At 40.0% G+C, this 25476-nt stretch overlaps 1 protein-coding gene across 2 annotated transcripts in view; it reads right to left on the bottom strand.

The window, feature by feature from the left end:
* FTO (FTO alpha-ketoglutarate dependent dioxygenase) overlaps positions 1 to 25476 on the bottom strand; it is a 374156-nt gene that overhangs the window by 234716 nt on the left and 113964 nt on the right. For both annotated transcript variants that reach the window (XM_060000764.1, XM_060000765.1), the window contains exon 4: positions 11926 to 12069. In XM_060000764.1, coding sequence (XP_059856747.1) covers positions 11926 to 12069 — 144 coding nt within the window. The remainder of the gene's footprint in view (positions 1 to 11925; positions 12070 to 25476) is intronic.

Here is a 25476-nt window from a genome sequence, read left to right as displayed (position 1 = left end):
AATATTTTAAGATTGCTATATCTGTGTTAAGGCTTACAAAAGGACCAGATAGAGGAAGGTGAAAGAGTAGTTCCACATTTTATTCTATACATTTCCATACTGTTTGAATCTAAGAATATATGTGCAGAATATATGTGCATTCATCTATTAATCGTTCAATTAATATTATTTTTTCCACACTTTTAACGAAAAAAGATTCCATGACTATATAATTAGTAGAGCTAGCCAAGTGGAAGAAAGAACAGCTTTGATCTCACAAGCTTCACTAGGTATGTCACCTTGAACAAGTGGTTTTACCTCTCTGAGCCTCAATTTCCTTTTTTAAAGAAGTCTTCATGGAACTGTAATCCACATACCAAACAACTCACTGCCTGCTAGTGTGTTCACAGGACTGGGCAACCACAACAGACTAATTTCAGAGTATTTTCATACCCCTGAAAGAAACCAGGTACCCACGAGCAGTCAATCCCCATCGATTTTCTTTGCTGGGAAAAAAAATGGGGCTCAGAAGGGGATAACTACCTACATGACAGGCTTGTTACGAGAAATAAATGAAATATATCAAAGCCTCCAGCACAGTGCCTGACCCTCAGTAGGTACTCATCACATGCGCTTCAAGTAAAGTTCACAACACAAATACTACAGGAATAAGCAAAAAGACTGGATATGATAAGAAAGTGTAAGAGAGGCAAATCCTTCCCAGTACCTAGGAACACACTCAGGTTCCTATCCTCAGAGCCTATGACACCAGCTATGCCCTCTCCCCAATTCAACTGAATACCAAAAAATCCGGTATCAAGTCAAAAAAGCCCAAGTTTGAAAACGTCAGCCTTTAGGGGCATATTCTAGAGCGAAAGTTTCAGAAGAGACACATCCTCAACCCTGTAAAACGCGAACAGCAAGAAGCAAATACTGCAGTTGCTGAGCAGGGAAGAACACAGTAAGTTCACGTTGGACAAGCGGTTGAAACCATACTGTCATTGTCCTACTTTTCAAAGCGAAAATAAACATGGCACGTGCTCATCGGGCTGTTCAAGCACTTTCCACTTAAATGGCAATTCCTCAAGCCTACTGACTGCAGCCTGAAGTTATAATTTATTACTGTTTCTGTATGATTCCCGTGCCTCAGCAGAAAGCAGAATGTAGCACCTACGGTTTCAAGACCCATGAGAGGGTAATAAAGTATAATTATTCAGAATTTATGATTAAGCCATATATTAGAGGTACTTTTTACTTCAGTTGGTCAGTCAGAGGTTGGAGGAGCAAGGGAATGGGGTCAGAGGAAGAAGTAACACAAGCCTTTTCCTTTGAATAAAAGGTCTAAATCAGGGCAGGATTGAGGGACACCTGGAGGATTTACAAAGATACTATGGTCTCCAAGCGAAGTCCCAGAGGAGCCCCAGGTAAACTCCTAGAGGCCTCTCTTCTTCCTGCTCACAGAGCTACGGGCTCCAACTCAAGGGCTCAGGTTGGCTCCAGAAATAGAACGTGGCACGTTTTCAGGTTATACACATCAAACATTCACAGTGCGCTGGGACTTGCTGCTCTAAGACATAGGTATTTCAGAGAAGGTGAACCTCATCTAGAAAAATCCACGGGCCAGGCTCTGTAAATAAACCTGGCCCCCACCAATCTTCATAATGAGTCGCCATGTTCAAGTCGTAGTTTACAAAGCACTTGCCCATATACTTTCTGATTTGGCCTCACGATGACCCTGGGAAGCAAGTATCGTGAAGCACTAGTTTTGCAGTGGCGGCAGAGGTTCAGAGGGGAACTAACAGTGCCCAGCCGATGGACAAGAGGGGAGTCTGGGACCTGGTCACCTGATGGGAAATGGCCTTTCCATTATTCTGCCCTGAACTGCTGGTGAGCGAATGCCAACCCAAAAAAGAAATACTGTGCATTTCAATTTATATTGCTGTTTTCTTTTTTTGCCATGGAATTTTTACTTGGCAACTAAAGCTTTGAAATAGCTGATGGGTATAGTAATGACACATATGTGAAAATGAGATGTAGTTGGATTTAAGGAAACGAAAGTGAAGAGAGGAGATAGAACAGAGTCTTGAAGAGTGACATGTAAAAAATAATAACAAGGGGAGGGGGCATTGCCCAAAATGTTTACCTAGCACTCACCTTTGTCCTGCACCATCCCACCTCCACACTCAGCTCCTGGTTAATGAACATAATTTGGCTGATGTCCCTTGAACTGTATAATCTGTTCCACAAAAAAACAAACCCGCAGTTTGTCTCCAAGCCACCTTTAAGTCCCTAACGCCCTGGTTGCATTCAGTCTATGGAAAACATCTGTGGCAAAGTAAATCATCCTACTCTGAGAAAAACCAGAGTGTGTTTTTTTTTCCTTCTCTAAGTGTGTTTTGAAGTCCTGGTTGGAAAATTAGTGAAAATTGTAAATCTGTTTGCAAATCTGGTCATGTCTAACTCTGAGATTAGGGCAAAGATTCCAATTTAAAAGTAAAACCGTGACAACCCCAGTTAAGCGTGTCCTCAGGCACTGGAAGCAGGGCCTTCACTCAATTCCACAGGCAGTGGATCTATCACAGGCACCCGACACGTTCCCCATCAGACACCCCTGGAGTATTTACTTGAGACAGCAGGGTTCAGTCTGCACTTCCTCTGCAGACCAATATATTATTATAAATTGAGCTAAACTGTTTCCTTTTCATAAGTGCTATGAAGTTCAGATTTCAGACATCAGCACAGGGCTGAGGTCCCTCCACAAGGCTCTTTATAGTATTTGCCTTTTAAAAAGTAAAGAGAAAAGGTAGCTTTCGACCACGGTTGCTTTTATCTTTGTCTTGTTTTGGCTAAGAGGAGGTGTGGGAAAATTCATTTTAGAAATCAAACACGACATCTTAATAAGAAAATAGATTCTAAATACAAACTTTGGGTACAGTGGGCTATGCTTGGCCCAGTTCAGTAGGTTATCAGTTATTTAACCTATATCTGAGGGCAGGAGTTGGGAAACCAGGACTAGATAGTATGTCTTGGATATCAGCTCCTATAAAATAATAACACACTTCTTTTGTTTATCACCTACAACAGAAAAAGGGAACCAGCGTATATTTTAAAATATATATTCATTATAATATATAAGTCAAAGGACAACATAATTATTTAATATTTTCATTTTTAATGTTTTTCTGAGCCAAGAAAAACATAACTTTAAAAAGAAATGCAAAGCTGGGACGAAGTGAGAGAGTGGCATGGACATACATACACTACCAAATGTAAAACAGATAGCTAGTGGGAAGCAGCCTCATAGCACAGGGAGATCAGCTTGGTGCTTTGTGACCGCCTAGAGGGGTGGGATAGGGAGGGAGGGTGGGCGGGAGACGTAAGAGGGAGGGGATATGGGGATATAGTATGCATATAGCTGATTCACTTTGTTATACAGCAGGAACTAACACACCATTGTAAAACAATTATACTCCAATAAAGATGTTAAAAATTTTTTTTTAATTAAAATTTTTTAAAGAAGGAAATGGAAAAGAAAGAAGCAAACACACCACCACTGTCACCTTCTTTTCTGCCCTTCTGAACAACTTAGGCATCACGCTGAGGGAGGGGGAGGAAGGCACAGAAGCCCAGAGCAGGGGGCAGCGCTGCAGTGGGGTGAGGAGGGACTCCAGGTGGTGGGGAGGGGATGGCCTGACACAGGTGTCAGGGCCCAAGTGGGCTAAAGTGACAAGTTCCAATCCACGCCTCTTACCTGCTGTGTAACCCTGGCTAAGTAACGACATTGATCTAACCTTAAATTTTTCTTTCTCAATATAGCTAACATCTACTTCTCAGGGTTACTGAGAAGATTCCAAGAAGGTTTGACTTGTCATTAGTCCCCAATAAACATAGCTGTTATTCATATACTATTGTTATTCCAGATACGCATGTATGCACACATAGGAAAAAGACTGAAAAGGAATGTACTAAAATAGGCATGAACCTGATTTTTATATCCTTTCATTTTATACTTTTCAGACTTTCTCTTCTCTACAATGAGCATGTATTACTTTTTCAATCAGAAGAGAACACATGAGATGTTATTAAATAAACAGAAAGTAGTTGAGCCTTTACCATGTGTATTTACTACTTTTGTTTACAGAAAATTAATAAAGCTATTAAAAATGGCACCCTTCTGACTCTCACTTCTTTAAAAGGTGCAAAATAGTCATAGAAACTCTAACAGAGTATCCAAAAGGAAAGTGGTTTACTGGCTGAAACTATCACCCATTTATACTCACGTTAAATATCCACATTGGGTGGTCTCTTAAAAAATGAATTAATAATCTGTTCTACCTATAAATAATGCTCAAAACAATGGGGTAAAGACTTCAGAATAGAAACTCAGATGCTGAGGCAAGCAGGGGAGGGGCAGGCCAAGAGATGACCTTAACCCTAAAAGCATTCCCACCTAGAGATTTCAGTGAATTGGGATCCAATCTAAACGGTCCCTTTTAGAGCAAGAAAAGCACCATACATGAAACCTGCAACCCACACTGGTCCCAGTTCTGCCTCACATGAAGTGAGTGACTTTCGGCAAATTAAGGAAGAACAGAACAATCCCTGCACCTTCCCCCCCACCCCGCACCGGCAAGGCTGTTTGGAGACTGAATGAAATTGCTTATGTGAAATTGATCTGTAAACTGGAAAGCAACATGCAAATGGAAGGCAAGAGATTTAGGGTTTACTTAGATCAGTGTGTAACACACGCAGGACTCATCCATGAGAAGAATTGAAGAATTTACCACTGAATCGTACCAGGAGAAAGTAATTCCCTACGTAATGATCTTCCAATCTCCCTGCTGACATGAAGGACAAAGTCCAAGATTGGTACCATGATCCAGTTAACACCTCTTCATAACAGTTACTAAGGACAGAACAGGACTGAGGCTCAGGACCTGCAGCAAACAAAAGCGGTGGGCACTTAATTCTGTTTTACTTTCTTTCTATAAACTCTCTTCTTTTTCTAACAACGCTTCTAATTATGTCAAGTGATACTGGTTTTCCATTTAAGATAGTGATATAACATCTCCCCCACAAAATTTATTTTGACGAAAGGAAAAAACCTGAGTTAATCTAGAGAGAAATGTTACATAAGTAATAATAACATGGGTAGCACATGGACATGGCAAAAACCATGAAGCTGATGTGCGAATGACTGAAATTTGGAAAACACTTAATGATGAAATGTCCGAAAGGGCCACTCCAAACTCATAATTCCTAGAAGGCAAGGACCAAGTTGTATCCATCTCCAGTACTCCAGAACCTTATGCAGCACACAGAAACACTCTATTAATTGGGAGATAATTCTTATTATAAACACTCGGTTTGAGCCTTGGTGCTTCCTGGCTCTAAAACCAAACACATGAGTAGACTCCCCCAGGCAGGTAAGAGTGAGAGCAGCCCTAAATAATCAGGAGATCAGAGCCAAGGACAGAATAAACCCTGAGAAGCTGTTCGAGGACAAAAGGATGCTGTTTGCACACTGTGCGTCAGAAAACAAAGAGAAAGTCTAAAAATAAAACAAAAAACTTAGAGCAAAGAAACAAAAAGCAAAGCTCCACAAACTCCACAGCTTCAGTTAGCCTGACCACAGCTGAATTACTGCTTCCCAAAGAACTACATGAGGGAAATGAGGGAAACTCAATTGGGGTGGGGGGTGAGGGGTGGGAGGGAGGCTGTGTTGTCAGGTCAGCTATTTTTGAGAAGAACCTAAATTCAAAACTAGAAAAAACTTTCACTAAAAACCTATATAGATAGGGAAATATTTTTAAAACTTCACACTGATAAGTTGACTTAGATGATTTAGTAGCACTGATGAAAAATCTTGAAAACTTTAGCATATTTGGGGAACTCCATAAACACTGGGAATGAAAAGAAAAGCAATTCTAAAAATTAGCAGTATCGGAGAGATTGGTTCAAGATGGCGGAGTAGAAGGACGTGCTCTCACTCCCTCTTGTGAAAGCACCAGAATCACAACTAATTGCTGAACAATCATCGACAGGAAGACACTGAAACTCACCAAAAATGATACCCCACATCCAAAGACAAAGGAGAAGCCACAATGAGACGGTAGAAGGGGCGCAATCACAATAAAATCAAATCCCATAACTGCTGGGTGGGTGACTCACAGACTGGAGAACACTTATACCACAGAAGTCCACCCACTGGAGTGAAGGTTCTGAGCCCCACACCAGGCTTCCCAACCTGGAGGTCGGAAAATGGGAGGAGGAATTCTCAGAGAATCAGACTTTAAAAGATAGCAGGATTTGATTTCAGGACTTTGACAGAACTGAGAGAGACAGAAACTCCACTCTTGGAGGGCACACACAAAGTAGTGTGCACATCAGGACCCAGTGGAAGGAGCAGTGACCCCACAGGAGACTGAACCAGACCTACCTGCTAGTGTTGGAGGGTCTCCTGCAGAGGCAGGGGGTGGCTGTGGCTCACCATGGGGACAAGGACACTGGCAGCAGAAGTTCTGGGAAGTACTCCTTGGCGTGAGCCCTCCTGGAGTCCACCATTAGCCCCACCAAAGAGCCTGCAGCCTCCAGTACTGGGTCGCCTCAGGCCAAACAACCAACAGGGAGGGAACTCAGCCCCACCCATCAGCAGACAAGCAGATTAAAGTTTTACTGAGCTCTGCCCACCAAAGCAACACCCAGCTCTACCCACCAGCAGTCCCCCCCATCACGAAACTTGTACAAGCCTCTTAGATAGCCTTATCCACCAGAGAGCAGCTGGCAGAAGCAAGAAGAACTACAATCCTGCAGCCTATGGAATGAAAACCACATTCACAGAAAGACAGACAAAATGAAAAGGCAAAGGACTATGTACCAGATGAAGGAACAAGATAAAGTCCCAGAAAAACAACTAAATGAACTGGAGATAGGCAACGTTCCAGAAAAAGAATTCAGAATAATGATAGTGAAGATGATCCAGGACCTCAGAAAAAGAATGGAGGCAAAGATCGAGAACATGCAAGAAATGTTTAACAAAGACCTAGAAGAATTAACAAACACCAAGAACAAACAAAGAGATGAACAATACAATAACTGAAATGAAAAACACACTAGAAGGAATCAACAGCAGAATAACTGAGGCAGAAGAATGGATAAGTGACCTGGAACACAGAACAGCGGAATTCACTGCCATGGAACAGGATAAAGAAAAAAGAATGAAAACAAATGAAGACAGCCTAAGAGACCTCTGGGATAACATTAAACGTACCAACATTCGCATTATAGAGTCCCAGAAAGAGAAGAGAGAGAGAAAGGACCTGAGGAGATATTTGAAGAGATTATAGTCAAAAACTTCCCTAACATGGGAAAGGAAACAGCCACCCAAGTCCAGGAAGCGCAGAGAGTCCCAGGCAGGATAAACCCAAGGAGAAACACACTGAAACACACAGTAACCACCCTGATAAAAATTAAAGACAAAGAAAAATTATTAAAAGCAACAAGGGAAAAACGACAAGTAAAATACAAGGGAACTCCAATAAGGTTAACAGCTGATTTCTCAGCAGAAACTCTAAAAGCCAGAAGGGAGTGGCACAACATATTTACAGTGAGGAAAGGGAAGAACCTACAACCAAGATTACTCTACCTGGCAAGGATCTCATTCAGATTCAACAGAGAAATCAAAAGCTTTATAGACAAGCAAAAGATAAGAGAATTCAGCACCACCAAACCAGCTCTACAACAAATGATAAAGGAACTTCTCTAAGTGGGAAACACAAGAGAAGAAAAGGACCTACAAAAACAAACCCAAAACAATTAAGAAAATGGTAATAGGAACATACATATCGATAATTACCTTAAACGTGAATGGATTAAATGCTCCAACCAAAAAACACAGGTTCACTGAATGGATACAAAAACAATACCCATATATATGCTGTCTACAAGAGACCCACTTCAGACATAGGGAAACATACAGACTGAAAGTGAGGGGATGGAAAAAGATATTCCATGCAAATGGAAACCAAAAGAAAGCTGGAGTAGCAATACTCATATCAGATAAAACAGACTTTATTAAAATAAAGAATGTTACAAGAGACAAGGAAGGACACTACATAATGACCAAGGGATCAATCCAAGAAGAAAATATCACAATTATAAATATATATGCACCTAACATAGGAGCACCTCAATACATAAGGAAAATGCTAATGGCTATAAAAGAGGAAATCAACAGTAACACAGTAATAGTGGGGGACTTTAACACCTCACTTACACCAATGGACAGATCATCCAGACAGAAAATTAATAAGGAAACACACACTTTAAATGACACAACAGACCAGATAGATTTAATTGATACTTATAGGACATTCCACCCCAAAACAGCAGATTACACTTTCTTCTCAAATGCACACGGAACATTCTCCAGGAGAGATCACATCTTGGGTCATAAATCAAGCCTTGGTAAATTTAAGAAAACTGAAATCATATCAAGCATCTTTTCCAACCACAATGCTATAAGATTAGAAATCAATTACAGGGAAAAAATGTAAAAATCACAAACACATGCAGACTAAACACTACGTTACTAAATGACCAAGAGATCACTGAAGAAATCAAAGAAGAAATCAAAAAATACCTAGAGATAAATGACAATGAAAACTCGACGATCCATAACCTATGGAATGCAGCAAAAGCAGATCTAAGAGGGAAGTTTATAGCAATACAATCCTACCTCAAGAAACAAGAAAAGTCTCAAATAAACAATCTAACCTTACACCTAAAGGAACTAGAGAAAGAAGAACAAACAAAACCCAAAGTTAGTAGAAGGAAAGAAATCATAAAGATCAGAGCAGAAGGGCTTCCCTGGTGGCGCAATGGTTAAGAGTCTGCCTGCCGATGCAGGGGACAAGGGTTCGAGCCCTGGCCTGGGGAGATCCCGCGTGCCGCGGAGCAACTGGGCCCGTGAGCCACAATTGCTGAGCCTGCGCATCTGGAGCCTGTGCTCCGCGACAAGAGAGGCCACAATGGTGAATGGCCCCTGCTTGCCACAACTAGGGGGAGCCCTCGCACGGAAGCGAAGACCCAACACAGCCATAAATAAATAAATAAAATTAAAAAAAAAAAAAGATCAGAGCAGAAATAAATGAAATAGAAACAAAGAAAACAATAGCAAAGGTCAATAAAACTAAAAGCTGGTTCTTTGAGAAGATAAACAAAATTGATAAACCTTTAGCCAGACTCATCAAGAAAAAGAGAACCCTCCCAAACTCATTCTATGAGGCCACCATCACCCTGATACCAAAACCAGACAAAGATACTACAAAAGAGAAAATTACAGACCAATATCACTGATGAATATAGATGCAAAAACCTCAACAAAATACTAGCAAACAGAATCCAACAACACATTAAAAGGATCATACACGATGATCAAGTGGGATTTATCCCAGGGATGCAAGGATTCTTCAATATATGCAAATCAATCAATGTAATACACCATGTCAACAACTGAAGGATAAAAACCATATGATCATCTCAACAGATGCAGAAAAAGCTTTTGACAAAATTTAACATCCATTTATGATAAAAACTATCCAGAAAGTGGGTATAGAGGGAACCTATCTCAACATAATAAAGGCCATATATGACAAACCCACAGCAAACATCATTCTCAATGGTGAAAAACTGAAAGCATTTCCTCTAAGATCAGCAAGAAGACAAGGATGTCCACTCTCACCACTATTATTCAACATAGTTTCGGAAGTCCTAGCCACAGCAATCAGAGAAGAAAAAGAAATAAAATGAATCCAGTTGGAAAAGAAGAAGTAAAACTGTCACTGCTGATGACATGATATTATACATAGAGAATCCTAAAGATGCCACTAGAAAACTACTAGAGCTAATCAATGAATCTGGTAAAGTTGCAGGATACAAAATTAATGCACAGAAATCTCTGGCATTCCTATACACTAACAACACAAGATCAGAAAGAGAAATTAAGGAAACAATCCCATTTACCATTGCAACAAAAAGAATAAAATACCTAGGAATAAACCTACCTAAAGAGGTAAAAGACCTGTACTCAGAAAACTATAAGACACTGGTGAAAGAAATCAAAGATGACACAAACAGACAGAGAGATATACCATGTCCTTGGATTGGAAGAATCAATACTGTGACAATGACTGTATTACCCAAAGCAATTTACAGATTCAGTGCAATCCCTATCAAATTACCAATGGCATTTTTTACAGAACTAGAACAAAAAAATCTTAAAATTTGTACGGAGACACAAAAGACCCCGAATAGCCAAAGCAGTCTTGAGGGAAAAAAACGGAGCTGGAGGAATCACACTCCCTGACTTCAGACTATACTACAAAGCTACAGTAATCAAGACAATATGGGACTGGCACAAAAACAGAAATATAGATCAATGGAACAGGATAGAAAACCCAAAGATAAACCCACACACCTATGGTCAACTATTCTATGACAAAGGAGGCAAGGATATACAATGGAGAAAAGATGGTCTCTTCAATAAGTGGTGCTGGGAAAACTGGACAGCTACATGTAAAAGAATGAAATTAGAACACTCCCTAACACCTTACACAAAAATAAACTCAAAAAGGATTAAAGACTTAAATGTAAGACTGGACACTATAAAACTCTTAGAGGAAAACATAGGAAGAAAACTCTTTGACATAAATCACAGCAAGATCTTTTTTGATCCACCTCCTAGAGTAATGGAAATCAAAACAAAAATAAACAAATGGGACCTAATGAAACTTAAAAGCTTTTGCAAAGCAAAGGAAACTATAAACAAGATGAAAAAACAACTCTCAGAATGGGAGAAAATATGTGCAAATGAATCAATGGACAAAGGATTAATCTCCAAAATGTATAAACAGCTCATGCAGCTCAATATTAAAAAAACAAACAACCCGATCAAAAAATGGGCAGAAGACCTAAATAGACATTTCTCCAAAGGAGACATACAGATGGCCAAGACATACATGGAAAGCTGCTCAACATCACGAATTATTAGAGACATGCAAATCAAAACTACAATGAGGTATCACCTCACACCAGTTAGAATGGGCATCATCAGAAAATCTACAAACAACAAATGCGGGAGATGGTGTGGAGAAAAGGGAACCCTCTTGCACTGTTGATGGGAATGTAAATTGATACAACCACTACAGAGAACAGTATGGAGGTCCTTAAAAAACTAAAATAGAATTACCATACGACCCAGCAATCCCACTCCTGGGCATATACCCTGAGAAAACCATAATTCAAAGAGACACATGCACCCCAATGTTCATTGCAGCAGTATTTCCAATAGCCAGGTCATGGAAGCAACCTAAATGCCCATCGACAGACAAATGGATAAAGAAGATGTGGTACATATATACAATGGAGTATTACTCAGCCATAAAAGGGAACGAAATTGGGTCATTTGTAGAGACGTGGATGGATCTAGAGACTGTCCTACAGAGTGAAGTAAGTCAGAGAAAGAAAAACAAATATCGTATATTAATGCATATATGTGGAATCTAGAAAAATGGTACAGATGAACCGCTTTGCAAGGCAGAAATAGAGACACAGATGTAGAGAAGAAACGTATGGACACCAAGGGGGGAAAGTGACGGGGTGGTGGTGGTCGTGGAGAATTGGGAGATCAGGATTGACATATATACACTAATATGTATAAAATAGATAACTAATAAGAACCTGCTGTATAAAAAATAAAATAAAATTGAAAAAGATGAAAATAAAAATTAGCAGTATCTTTTAAGAAAACCTAGTCACATGTAGATGTTTTATTATCACTATAAAAAACCTGAAAAGTTTATTTCAAAAGACATATGCAAAATATGTACCCAATAACCTAAAACCTAGACACTAGAGCATCAGTATAGCTTTGATCCTCCCAATTACCAAGCATAAAGTAGCAGTCTCCTTGGTGAAGGGGTATCGCCAAACCAGGTGTCTCTATGTCCCATGAGATCTTAAAACCAACGTGCCAAATATCAGGATCTCTGCCTTCGAGTTGAGGGTCATCCTCACTTTCCTCTTCAGGGTCTGTCAAAAGAGAAGAGAGTTGTCAGAATGGAAATGTTTCATCTAAAGTTCTGGGTTTCATAACAGTTACCTTAGGAATAGCTGAGGTTTTAATAAAATATGGATAAGTGAACTATATACTCTTTTTACGTCATATTTTTTTTAAAAAACACATTCTTTAGAATATTGTTAACATGTCATTTATTTTTTAATCAAAAAAATCTGAAAATGGTGAGGAAATAACCACACATACCAAAGAAAATGAAAGAAGATTATTTTGTTCAATTCCATGTAACTAAATTAGAAAATCTGGATAGGTTTTTAGGAAAACATTAATGACCAAAATTGACCCCAGAAGAGGTAGAAAAGCTAAAAAAAAGCCAAAGAAGGTATAGGGGTAGTTGTCAAAGAACACAGGAGTAGAGAGCTGCAAAGGAGAATTCTATCAAAAAACTAAGAAGTGGGTAATTTCAATCCACTGTAAATTGTTCAAGAGCACAGAAAAAGAAAAGTGTTCAAATTCTTTTCATAAAGACAAAATATGCATCAAACTCCAAAGCAAGCACACACACACACACACACACCACTCTCACATCTGAAAATCAATGCATATTTCTTAAATACAGTACAGATGGTCCCCAACTTAACGATTTTTCAACTTTACAATGGTGTAAAAGCAACATTCATTCAGTCAAAACCATACTTCGAATTTTGAATTTCATCCTATCCCAGGCTAGCGACATGCAGAACAATACTCTCTTGTGATGTTGGGCACAGGCAGCTCCAAGTCAGCCACGTGATCAGAAGGGTGGAGAACTAACACACTTACAACCATTCTGTACCCATACAACCATTCTCATTTTCACTTTCAGTACAATATTCAATAAGTTACATGAGATATTCAACACTCTGTTACAATATACTTTGTGTCTGATGATTTTGCTCAGCTGTGGGCTAAAGTAAGTGTTCTGAGCAGGTTTAAGGCAGGCTAGGCTAAGCTATGATGTTCGGTAGGTTAGGTGTATTAATGCAGCTGTGACTTATATTTTCAACTTACAATGGGCTTATTGGGAGATAACCCCAGTAGGTCATGGAAGATCTATATAAGAAAACAGAATCCAAATCCAGCAGCATATTAAAAGGATAACTTTCCATGACCAAGTAGAACTTATTCCATGAGTACAAGGATAGATCAATATGCAAAAGTCTATACTTAAAATTCATCATACTCATAGATGAAAACAAACAAACAACAGATATATGAGTCACCAGAATTACACAAATGTATGTGACAAAATATATCCTTTCATGGTAAAAACCTCAATAAGATAGCAATGGGTGGCTAGTTCCTTAACATGATACAATACAGATCTATCTCAATCCTAAAGCCAGCATATTTTAATAGGGAAACATTAGAAACAGTCCCAAAGTTAAGACAATGCCCTTTATCACAACAATGACTCACTTAAACAAATGTAAAGACATATTATGTTCCTGGGAAATAAGACGAAACATCATGGAAATGCCGGTTCTCCCTAAATCACCTATAAATTTGACACAAACACAACAAAAATACCAACAGGATTGATTTTTTAGGTGAGTGGGGCAGGTCACTAGACAAGCTGATTCTCTAATTCACATAGAAATATAAACAAGCAAGCACAGACGTGGAATTTTTTTTTTAACTATACAAAGAGCTCCTACACATCAATAAGATAAAGATCAATTATCACATAGAAAAATGGGCAAAAGTTATAACGACAGAACACATAAAATGAAATGAGTTTGTAAACATATAAAATGATGTTCAAACTTATTTATGTAAGAGAAATACAAAGCCATAATCGATATTTTTCACCTATCAGATCACAAAAAAGTCAAGCACTTTGATAAAATATGGTGTTAGTCAGAGTGCAGCAAAATGGCACACTCATATTCTCTGTAGAAGACTATTTGGCAATTCCTATCAAAATTACAAATACATAAACCCTTTGAACTTATAAGAATTCCACAATTCCACCTTTAGGAATGTATACTAAAATGCCTACTTGCAGAGGTCACAACTTGAGTGAGGATATTTACCGTAATACTGTGTATAAGAGCAAAAGATCAGAATAACCTAAATACCCATCAATAAGTTTCTGGTTTAATAAATTATGAAATGTCCGAGTAATCAATACTATACAGCCACTAAAAGTAACATGAGTATGCACTGATAGAGAACTATCTGGTATATTTTTAAGGGAAAGAAAGGCATAGGCTATAATTTGTGTAAGAAGTACAAACACACACACGTACGTATACGTACATATAATATTTCTGGAAGGAAAGTCAAGGCTGACTTTTCTGGGCAGAGAACTACGTGGCTGGGATGAGGAGTGGGAGAGACGTAAAGGAAGTGGAAGGCAGACACTATGGTTCACCTACACTAAGAGTCCTGCACTTACATAAAAACTTGTAAAAGTTCACCTAAGAAATATTTACTGAGCAGTTACTGTATACAAGGCACTGACCTGGGCACTTGGGGTATATCAGTAAATGAAACAAAGACCTAGGCCCAGGGGAGCTTTCCTTCCAGGGGAGCTGTAAATGTTCATCACTGATTACTAAAAAAGGGAACATTTTAAATTCCATTAGACTTTAATCCACTAGACTCTGGTCTTCAAGGGCAGTGTCCATTTTTCTGTTTCATCCACATTTAGAGCCCCAGTGACTGGCATATAAAAAGCATCCAATGAACATCTGTACTAAATTGCCTGCTTAAAAACAAAATGTTCTTTCAGTTCACACCATTCACGGTCCTTACTACGCTAGATGGCAGGAAAAGAAAATGTTAATTATGGGGGGAGGAAACAAATGCAAATTAAATCAAATAATGTAATAAAGCGTGACACTGCTAAATTAGGACAGTTCTCAATATTAAAGAAATCTAGAGAAGAGGCAGGTTCAATGAGGATTAGAATGGGTAGAGCAGAATTCTTGGAGAAGATCAAACTTGAGAGACAAGTATGGTTTAGACTCACAGAGGGCAGAGTACAAAAGATGTAAAGTTTTATGCCATCAAAATGGACAATAAAGCATGTTTTACTTAGGCTGCATCAGGTGCATGCCACATACACAATCCAAAAGCATGTGCTCCCAGATGGCACATGTTCTCATACAGAGTCCCTAAATTCTGAACATCTTACTCTCCAGTAACTGTGCACCAGGGTCAGAGGCAGTAAGAGAAAGGAAAAAGAAACTCCCCTTTATAACTATTTGCTCCCATTACTTTGCATAGGTATGGTGAAAAAAAATCAGACCAGAAATCCAAGTTCATGGTCTCTTCAAAGACGGAATGCTACCAGAACCTTTACGGACACATGCAACTGTGGAGATCTTCAATTCTCTAAGTTTGAATCTAAAATCTGGGACTTCCCTGGCAGCACAGTGGTTAAGAATCTGCCTGCCAATGCAGGGGACACGGATTCAAGTTCTGGTCCGGGAAGATCCCACATGCCGTGGAGCAACTAAACCTGTGCGTCACAACTACTGAGCCCGCGCACCTAGAGCCTCTGTTCCACAACAAGAGAAGCCACCACAATGAGAAGCCTGCGCACCACAATGAAGACCCAATGCAGCCAAAACTAAATAAATAAATTTATTCAATAGAATAAAATAAATTCTGCCGTGGTAACAGAATCTTACCTTTTGTCATATGCGTTATTTCTGATACATATTTTCTCAAATACTCTTTAGTTAAGAGCAGTTTTTAGCTCTTTAGATTTCTTTAAAGTCATAGAATTAAAAAGTCCAAAGCCAGGTGAATCCCAAAAACATTTTAAAGAGAGTCCTCTGGAACAGGAGTGTCAAATACCTTATATATCAGAGGACACAATGAATTCACTGGTTGTGGCTTTTCTGAGGACTGGTGTAGAATCACTCTGAAATTTTCTCTAGGCTCAGCAGGAAAGAGTGGTATGATTGATTACTGATGTCTGTCACAGGCACTTGAAGGGAGGTAGCAGAATCAGAACTAGATATTTGCTGTCCATGTCTGATGACATTTTCCAGGAAGTTCCTGTACATAATATATAGTTATACATAATACACAGTTACACCTGAAAATACCAGAATTTGCAAAACTAGATCCTATGGACCAGAAAAGAGCTCACGAAGATATATAGCTTGACCTTTACTATATTTTCTGAACAAATCTAAAGTTAGTTGCCCACTGATAAAAGTGCTTTGTGTAAAAATACCAGTTTCCAGCTGCTCTTGAATTATAAGCTCAGATATCACTGGGGCAGTCACAAGTGGCTGTAGGTAAGAAGCAGCTGCCCATTTTAGACAAGGCACTAGTGGCAGTCCCCAGTCAGCCACTTGACTCTTTTGCAGTACCTGCCTAGCCCCGACAGGCATTCAAGTCCATGAACCTTGCTCTAGCCTACAGGCAAATCAGGCCCATCCCCTGCTTTTATAAAGTTTAACAGGAACAGAGTCAGGACCATTCATTTGCATCCTGTCCACAGCTGCTTTCACACATAACAACAAGGTCGAGCAGCTAAGACACAGACCATAAGGCCCATAAAGCTGAAAGTCTTTACTCTCTGGTCCTTTATACAGAAAACATTTGCCAACTGCTGCTCTAGAGTCTTGATATCTGTGATTTGACAGAGATGCCTAAAGCACATATTAGTGAGGAAGCCGAGGCTGAATAAAGTAATAATGATGCAATGTGACTAACATCTACTAATGTTGAAACCGAGCAGGGCCCTGTGGGGCTCCCAGGCATGGAGGCCTTTTTGTCCCCCATTTCTTATAGGCAAGACTCCAGCCTCCATGACCTTCCCTGAGTTCCAAAGGGCAGATTCGGAACAGTTGATAATCAAGGCGGGGGAGCAGCCAGGAAGCCACCTGAGGCAAGATTAAAGGGACCAGAGAAGCGCTTCAAGATTAGGAGACCCTGCACACACCCTAATCTTGTCAACAACCCCACCCTTTAGAAACTCTGCAGAAGAAAGAACAATGCAAGACTGTTATTGCCTTGATCCTTATTACATACCCCTGACTACTGAGCCCCGACTATAAGACCTCTCCCTATTCCCCAAGGAGGGGGCAACACTTGAGGTGCTGGCCTGCTGTGTTCCCCCCTTTGCCTGGCAAAGAATAAAGCCAGCCTTTCTCTCCCCTCCAGAACTCTGTCTCTGTATCTCATTTCGGCACCGGCGCACAGGGAGCCAAGATTTTGGCAGCAGTGTCATGTGACTAATACCAACATACAACATAATAAAGCAATTAATGCTAAATTATTTGATAAGATCAATTTAACAAAAGAATATTGATATGAGAACTCAATATTTATATGTGTGATACCCCAAGGCTTTCAGGCTGCTTCATTCTAGAGGGTCCTAATGATAACAGATGTAGCAAGTAGCCCAAGATAAAAGAATAGAGACATTTTAAGAAGACTATGTCCCTCCCTGGTCAAATCAACGACAACTTAACTTTAAAAAGAAATGATTTTTAAACTACAAAGACAATGATTTTCAGGTAGCTTTAATGCCACCAAGTATGGACGTTCTAAAAAGGCATCATCTTTATAGGCTAACAGACTGGTTGACTACTTTCCCCTCTAAATTTCATCCTCACACTCTTCTCAATATGGAACCAATAAAGTCTTGAACAACAAACAGAGACAGTAATTGCAATCAGTGTTGCCTGATGTCCCCCATAAATCCAGCACCTTTGCAATGTGCTCATTAAAATAATGTTTTGTTGAAAGTTTGTTTCCTCCGTCAGCTGGGTAGGCAGGAGGGAAGCTGTATGTCTGATAAATTTTTTATTGCATAAATACAGTGTTGCCCACTTTCTCAATAAAATCAACTTGCAATTAATTACCTATAGCAACTGCAACTGATTACTGTTCTCCTATGTTATTTTGGAAACAAGCAGAGGCAATTGGCTCCTACTTGCCTTTGAACTTCAGTAACACTGAAATGATTTTAAGTATCTCAATGTGTTTGGTGCATTCCCAGCTCCCACTAACCAAACTACTAAAGAAGTGAAAGATGTGACAAAGTACAAAAGAAGACTAAGTTTAAAGGTCAAGTTTAAAATGTCCAAAACTGCCCCCGCCAAGTTAACCAATTTGATTTACTTATACTAACTAGTTTTTGAGAAAAAATTAATTCCATTTAATAAAAGATAAATGCCATTCATAAAGCTGTATGCAAACAGTGTCGCACAGAAAACAAAGCTAGAAGCCTGAGCACGGAAGGAGATGACGGTTCTAATCAAGTAAAATATATCACTTGAAATTTTCTACCGTATTTAACAGCATATACCATTAATAATGTATGTCAATAATTTCCCTGATATGTAAATATATATTCATCGTCACCACGCATTAAAAAATAGCCCTGGGCTTCCCTGGTGGCGCAGTGGTTGAGAATCTGCCTGCCAATGCAGGGGACACGGGTTCGAGCCCTGGTTTGGGAAGATCCCACAGGCCGCGGAGCAACTAGGCCCGTGAGCCACAATTACTGAGCCTGCGCGTCTGGAGCCTGTGCTCTGCAACAAGAGAGGCCGCGATAGTGAGAGGCCCGTGCACCGCGATGAAGAGTGGCCCCCGCTTGCCACAACTAGGGAAAGCCCTCGCGCAGAAACGAAGACCCAACACAGCCATAAATAAATAAATAAATAAATAAAATTAAAAACAAACAAACAAAAAAACTATTCCCTTAAAAAAAAATAGCCCTATTTCCTATTCCCTATTCCCTTAGCCAAGTGCTAAAATTCTAAGATTCTGGACCTGGCAACTATTTTCTGTTTCCTTAACCCTATACCTAGAGGGGCTTAAATAGCAGGTACCTTCCTATCCATGTCACAGATATTGAGGCAGGAGAAACCCAGAAGTTGCAGAGGGTCAGCTGGTGTACAGAGCCTAAGGATGCTTTCTCTGTCCAGCACTGATCTATGACATGCCAGCGCCTCGGACAAGAAATCATTTTTAAAAATGGAGACAGAAAGTGAAAGGGGAAGGTATGAGGTTGGGAAGACACACTCTAGAAGGGAAATGGCATGGTGGGTGTTTAGGAACATAACTGATTCTGAGTTGTAAGAGTATCACATGAATGACATGGATTTGCAAGTGAAGAGGCTGGAGAGGTAGCGAGAGGCCAGGACACGGCGGGTTTTGTGAATCATGGTAAGCAAGCTAGACTTACACTGAGGGCAGTGGCAGACACTGATAATGACTTTTTCATAGGGTCAGATCTGTTTTTCAGAATGATCCCCCGGGAAGGTAGATGCTTCTGTGTGCAGACGTTGGATAATTTTCCTGGATAGGTTTCCAAAGTAATGGCAAGTGGCCTAAGCCAGAGAACATTTGGGAAACACTCCTGAAGGACTCTATCCCTTAGAAAGAAGGGTGGGTCAGGAAGAAGCCTTCCTCAAAGAGCTCTACCGGGCTTCCCTGGTGGCGCAGGGGCTTCCCTGGTGGCGCAGTCGTTGAGAGTCCGCCTGCCGATGCAGGGGACACGGGTTCGTGCCCCGGTCCAGGAAGATCCCACATGCCGTGGAGTGGCTGGGCCCGTGAGCCATGGCCGCTGAGCCTGCGGGTCCGGAGCCTGTGATCCGCAACGGGAGAGGCCACAACAGTGAGAGGCCCGCGTACCGCAAAAAAAAAAAAAAAGAGTTCTACCATTTAAAAATGCTTTCCTTGATTGGGTGTGAGGAACAAGCACTCAAGCCGGCTGCTAACGCAGAGCACGTTACTCAGCCACTGAGGAATGAATGGTCTGAAGAAATGGAGAATCCAGAAGTTGGAAAAAAAAAAACACAACACCCTCATCAGCTCAGAATCTATAACAAGAAGCTGCTCTAACATGTCTCGAAACAAGCAATCAGGACAAACAGTCCCCTGACACACATAAATTATAAAATTAATTATAAGTTTTCTAGGATTTCAGGAGAAATACTGAAAACTCTTTACTGAAAAATCTGAAGCCTTTCAACATGATGTCTGTCTCTGTCAAAATAAGGTCCACTCGAAGCCCGTGAGACTTAGTATTAAATAAAAGAATTCCTTATCTTTTTAAATTAAGCTTGTTTAGGTCAAGTGTCTGCTATCTGCAATCAAAAGAATCCTAATACTAAACAGAGATCATAGTTGCAGAAATCAGAAGAGTGATGGGACAGTGGCCACAATGTAGTTGAACAGCACAAACTACTCAAGAACAAAAGATACCTACTGATTTTGGGCAAAAAAATACTTACTGATTTTGCGTTATACGCACATCAGGATCAAGACACAAGCCATGCCTTCAAAGAGCTTACAATTCTAATTCAAATATGTGTAAAACTAATGCATGGCTTTAGAAGTCAAGACAATGGTTACTGTTGGGGAAAAGAATATGCTGGAAGGGACCATTTCTGGGGTACTAATGTTTTCTTTATTGATCTGGGAGCTAGTGACACAGATATGTTCGGTCTGTGACAATTCACCCAACTACATGTTTATGATGTTTGTAATATTTCAATAATTTAAAAACGAAAAACCTCAATAGGCCAGTTGGAAGATAAAGTTAAGAAAACCTCTGAGAGTATATCAGAAAAATATAAAAAGATTAAAAATAAGAGAATAAGTAAGAAAATTAGAGGAAACGGTCCAGAAGGTTCGAGAACCAAACCATATGGATTCTAGAGAGAAGAGAAAACTGGAGAGAAAGAAACCATTAACACAGTGATTCAAGAAAATATCCCACATTGAAGGACCTGAGTTTCCAGATGGAAAGGACCTACCAAATGCCAGTAAAATGGATGAAAAAAATATCACTGCAAACTTATAAAACATTAGGAAAAAAATCCAACCAAAAAAGTCACATAAAAGACAAACAAAAAAATCAGAGCTCTCAACATGAACACTGGAAGATAAAAGACACTGGTACAATGCCCGCAAAATTCTGAAGGAAAATTATTTCCTGTCAAGATTTCCATAACTAAAGTATCTACACATGTTAATGTAGAATAAAGATAATTCAAGACATTCAAGGTCTCAAAAATTTACCTTCTAAGCACCCTTTCTCAAGAAGCCATTAGAGGATATGCTCCACCAAAATAAAGAAACAAATCAGGAAAGAGACGGACAGGGGATGCAGGAATCTGAAAACTCCAACAGAGGAGACTGGATTACGATGAAGGGATAACACCAGATGGAACACCTGGGCTGCTCTTTTCTGATGAGCCACCGCTAACTTCACATCCCACTTCTAAAATTGTAAACTTTAAATATGTGCAGTTCATCGTATGTAAATTATACCCCAATAAAGATATGGAGAGAGGGGAAAAAAAGTTCAGCCATTCTTATTGGCCTAGCCTTCTCTTGACAATTAGGAGATGTCACTGCTAGGCTTCTTTTCTCACGGGCACTGGACACTGCCACTCTTTTCTGGTGAAAAGATATGGGACTCGATATAACCATCTCTCATCACCTCTGCCTCTTCTAACCTGGTCCGCCATCTCTAGTCTGGATTACCCAATGGCCTCTTGCAGCTCCCCTGCTTCCACTGCTGCCTCCCTTCTGCTCCAAACTGCAATGGTTCTCCATCTCACTCCAAGTATAAGCCCAGTATTTGTATTACAGTAGCCTCTCCTTATCTGCGGTTTCACTTTCTGTGGTTTCAGTTACCCGCAGTCAACTGCAGTCTGAAAATATTAAATGGAAAGTTACAGAAATAAACAATTCATAAGTTTTTAAGTTGCGCGCCCTTCTGAGCGGCATGATGAAATCGTGCACCATCTGGCTCTGTCCTGCCTGGAAAGTAACTCACCCCTTTGTCCAGTGTAGCCTGTTTGGTAGCCCTCTAGTTATCAGATCAACCGTCACAGTATCAAAGTGCTTGCATTCCAGTAACCCTTCTTTTACTTAGCAATGGCCCCAAAGCATACGAGTAGCGATGCTGGCAATTCCAATATGCCAAAGAGAAGCTGTAAAGTTCTTCCTTTGCGTGAAAAGGTGAAGGTTCTCGACTTAGTATGGAAAGAAAAAGAATTGTACGCTGAGGTTGCTAACATCTATGGTAAGAACAAATCTTCTATCTGTGAAATTGTGAAGAAGGAAAAAGAAATTTGCACTAGTTTTGCCGTTGCACCGCAAACTGCAAAAGTTACGGCGACAGCACATGATAAATGTTTAGTTAAGACAGGCAAGGTATTAAATTTGTACAATACGAAATTTTGCGACAGAGGCCACAGTCACAGAATTTTTATTACAGTTATAACTGTTCTATTTTATTATTAGTTATTGTTGTTAATCCCTTACTATGCCTAATTTATAAATTCAACTTCATCATGGGTATGTATGCATAGGAGAAAACATAGTCTACATAGGGTTCAGTACTATCTGCGGTTTCAGGCATCCACTGGGGGTCTTGGAACGCATCCCCCGTGGATAAGGGGGGGGGACTTCTGTACAATATTAGAAGGTCCTATCTTCCGCCCCGCCCCGCCCCTGGTCTTGCCTGTCTGTCTTCACTTCTGTTACTTTTCTTTTTCTCTGCCTCTATTCTATTCACACTTGTTGCTTCTGAAACATCCCAAAGTCATGACCCATCTCTGGGCCTCAATATTCACCCACTCGCTCCTTCCAGTCTTTGCTCCAGTGTTACCCAACTAAAGGAAGCTTGACTTTCCTATTTAAAACTGTAAGCCTGTGCCTCACCCTTATTATACAAGCTTATTTGTTTCTTTCCTGTCTCGCTTTGCTAAAACATAAGCTCCATGAGGGCAGGGATTTTTGTTCATTGCTGCATGCTCAGCATCTAGAAGAGTGCTTGGCAAACAGTAGATGCTTACTGTTAATTGAATAAATATCAATAGTTGCACAGGGGTAAAAAAAAATGTGACTTATCAAACAAGTTATACTGAGCAGTGTAAGTGACTTCAAAAATAACAAAGATAAGGCATGACACACTGAAACAAACAAGATCAAATGAGCTTTGGGACCATAGACAGGGCTGCTGGGAAACTAATAAAAACATTAAAAAGCATTTTCTTAAATTATGAGTGCTCTAAGACTTCTAGTTGCAATCTAGCTTTTCATAGTCTCAAAGGCTGCTAAGAAACATAAAGCTACTCATTTTGAAATAGAGCTAAGAATTATAGAAACAAATTTCCATCCTTCAGTGGATTCAACTTTTCCGGAGTCAGAGACATAAACGGGAATCCTAGAGTTCCAAGAAAATTATTGCAAACTCCCTGCCTTCTAGCCTATTGCATACTCAACAGGAGTCATGGGCCTCTTCTTCCGTTTCCTCCTTTGTCCTTCATGGGAAACCTGGGAAATTATACCAAAAATCTGCAATAGTTGGCACTAGTTAAAATTCTTAAGAATTGTGGGTTTTTTCCTATGAAGACCATATCACAGAAAATATTTCCTTCCAAACAAACAAAAATAGTAACCAATAGTAAGTGTTTCAGTGATCCTTTTGAAGGGGTTCGAATCAAAGAACAAGGTGTAGGACTATATTAAACCATGGGTTGTTAATATCTTCCCTGCAAGATTTGTTTTTTTATATCTAGGAGGAACAAGCAATTGCCCGCAAAGCTAGAATAGGAAAATCAAATACTCTGCCTATTTACACATGGTTCCCTAAAGCCATTCCTGATTAAAAACTGTACTATTTCAATCCTCCTACTGGAGACAGCCATTAACTAGCACTGCTTGGGAAGTCAATGAATTTAGTATATAATTAATGATACATGTATCCTATACCAATCACTTCTCAACGACCTCTACTGGCAGAAATAAACCAAGGAGGGATGATTGGCTCATTATAAATCTACGTGAAGATTTCACTGGGAAAAGGTATTGAGAGCAAAGTCCTGAAAGATCTTAAGCTTCAACTGAATTTAACTTCAGCAGGAAGTAATCACATCTGTTTCTGGATACCTAGTGCATTTTACATGAACCTCTCCTGTGGCTGTAACACTCCCTTTTCACTAAGTAACCATGTGACCTTGGACAGATCACTCCCATTCTCCCTGCCTCAGTGCTTTCATCTGTAAAATGAGAGGCTGAACTAGCTGAGTTCCAAAGTCCCTTCCGGATCTGACATTTCATCATTTCATAATTACAACCACCAGAGCACACCTTACTTCACCTATCCTCTCAAGGCAAGAAGGGCACTTGATTCACCTTTGGTGTTTCCATACTGTCTAGCACAGCTACCTGAACCTCCCTTAGCAACTGTTCAACCAACATGTTCAAGGATGCAGAAAACAGTACAGTTGTCTGAAATTTCCATTCTCTTTGCCCCCTTTAGGCCCTTCCCAACCCCAATCATGATTTTAACTGAAATCGTTCCCTTCGAGCTCACCCTTACCATACCTCTGGCAGGATTCTGAAGAGGCCAGAGAATTAAACATAGCACTTGTCACCTGGAAGAAATGCACCCAGCAAAACGTTTCAAGGCCCATGCTTTTTAAACCATCTGACCCAACATGACACACACAGCCAGAGACCTAGAGAGGTTCCCTTTCCTAGCCTAATGCATCCCGGTCATCTGAGAGGAGGTACAGAAAGCTACAGCAGATGTTGTGGGGAGAGGGCAGTGAGGTGGCGGGGAGAAGGGAGAGCATCAGGACTTGCAAACAAGAGAAAGTAGAATATTCCCGTAACCTTTCCAGAGGTGGACATTTTAAAAACCAAACTCCCACAGGTAACTATACTGCAGGGGCAGGAAATACCTGCTCATAAGCCATTTAGCCTTAGCTAAATTCTGAAACCAGAATGTCTGCATTCAAATTCTGCGTTCAAATCCTAGTTATACTAATTCATAGCTGTATAACCATGGAAAAGTTCATCATCCTTCTGTGTCTCAGTTTCCTCATCTGTAAAATGAGGATAACAGTACTACTTCGTTCATAGGGTTGTTGTAAAAATAAAATGGGTTAATACATGTAAAATGCTGCTACCAGTGCCTGACACATAGTAGGTGCTCAATAAATGAGAGCTTCCAGTACTGCTATTATTATGGGATAGAGTTCTGGGAACCTCGGGGGTTAAGAGAACGAAGGAATTACCCTGCTCCTACAGATTCAAATTCTGCAGTTCCCTCATCTAGGTGATAACCGCAAAGATAAAGCTTTATGTATTTATGTATATTTGTACACTTTATCAATCTTAACTACTCCCGACCACAGAAACTATTCATTAAAAATTTTCATTCCTTTCTGCAAGATATTCCAGGTTTCAAAAACTATTTGATCACCCACGCTCTGGAAGTACAATAGGACTATTAAACAGAAGGGCTGCAAGTCTGTGGGAGCACAAAGACATCTTTGTAGCTGTTTGAGCTATCACATACCACCACCTCGGCTTCAGAGAGTTGCCTCCTTAAGAAAGAAACTAACAAACTCCATTGTTCGTTCACATCAGAGTTCTTG

This window comes from Delphinus delphis, chromosome 20 (genome assembly GCF_949987515.2).
Source record: "Delphinus delphis chromosome 20, mDelDel1.2, whole genome shotgun sequence".
Lineage (NCBI taxonomy): Eukaryota > Metazoa > Chordata > Mammalia > Artiodactyla > Delphinidae > Delphinus > Delphinus delphis.
The sequence above is the reverse complement of the archived record's forward strand: the minus strand, read 5'-3'. Positions and strand labels throughout refer to the sequence as shown.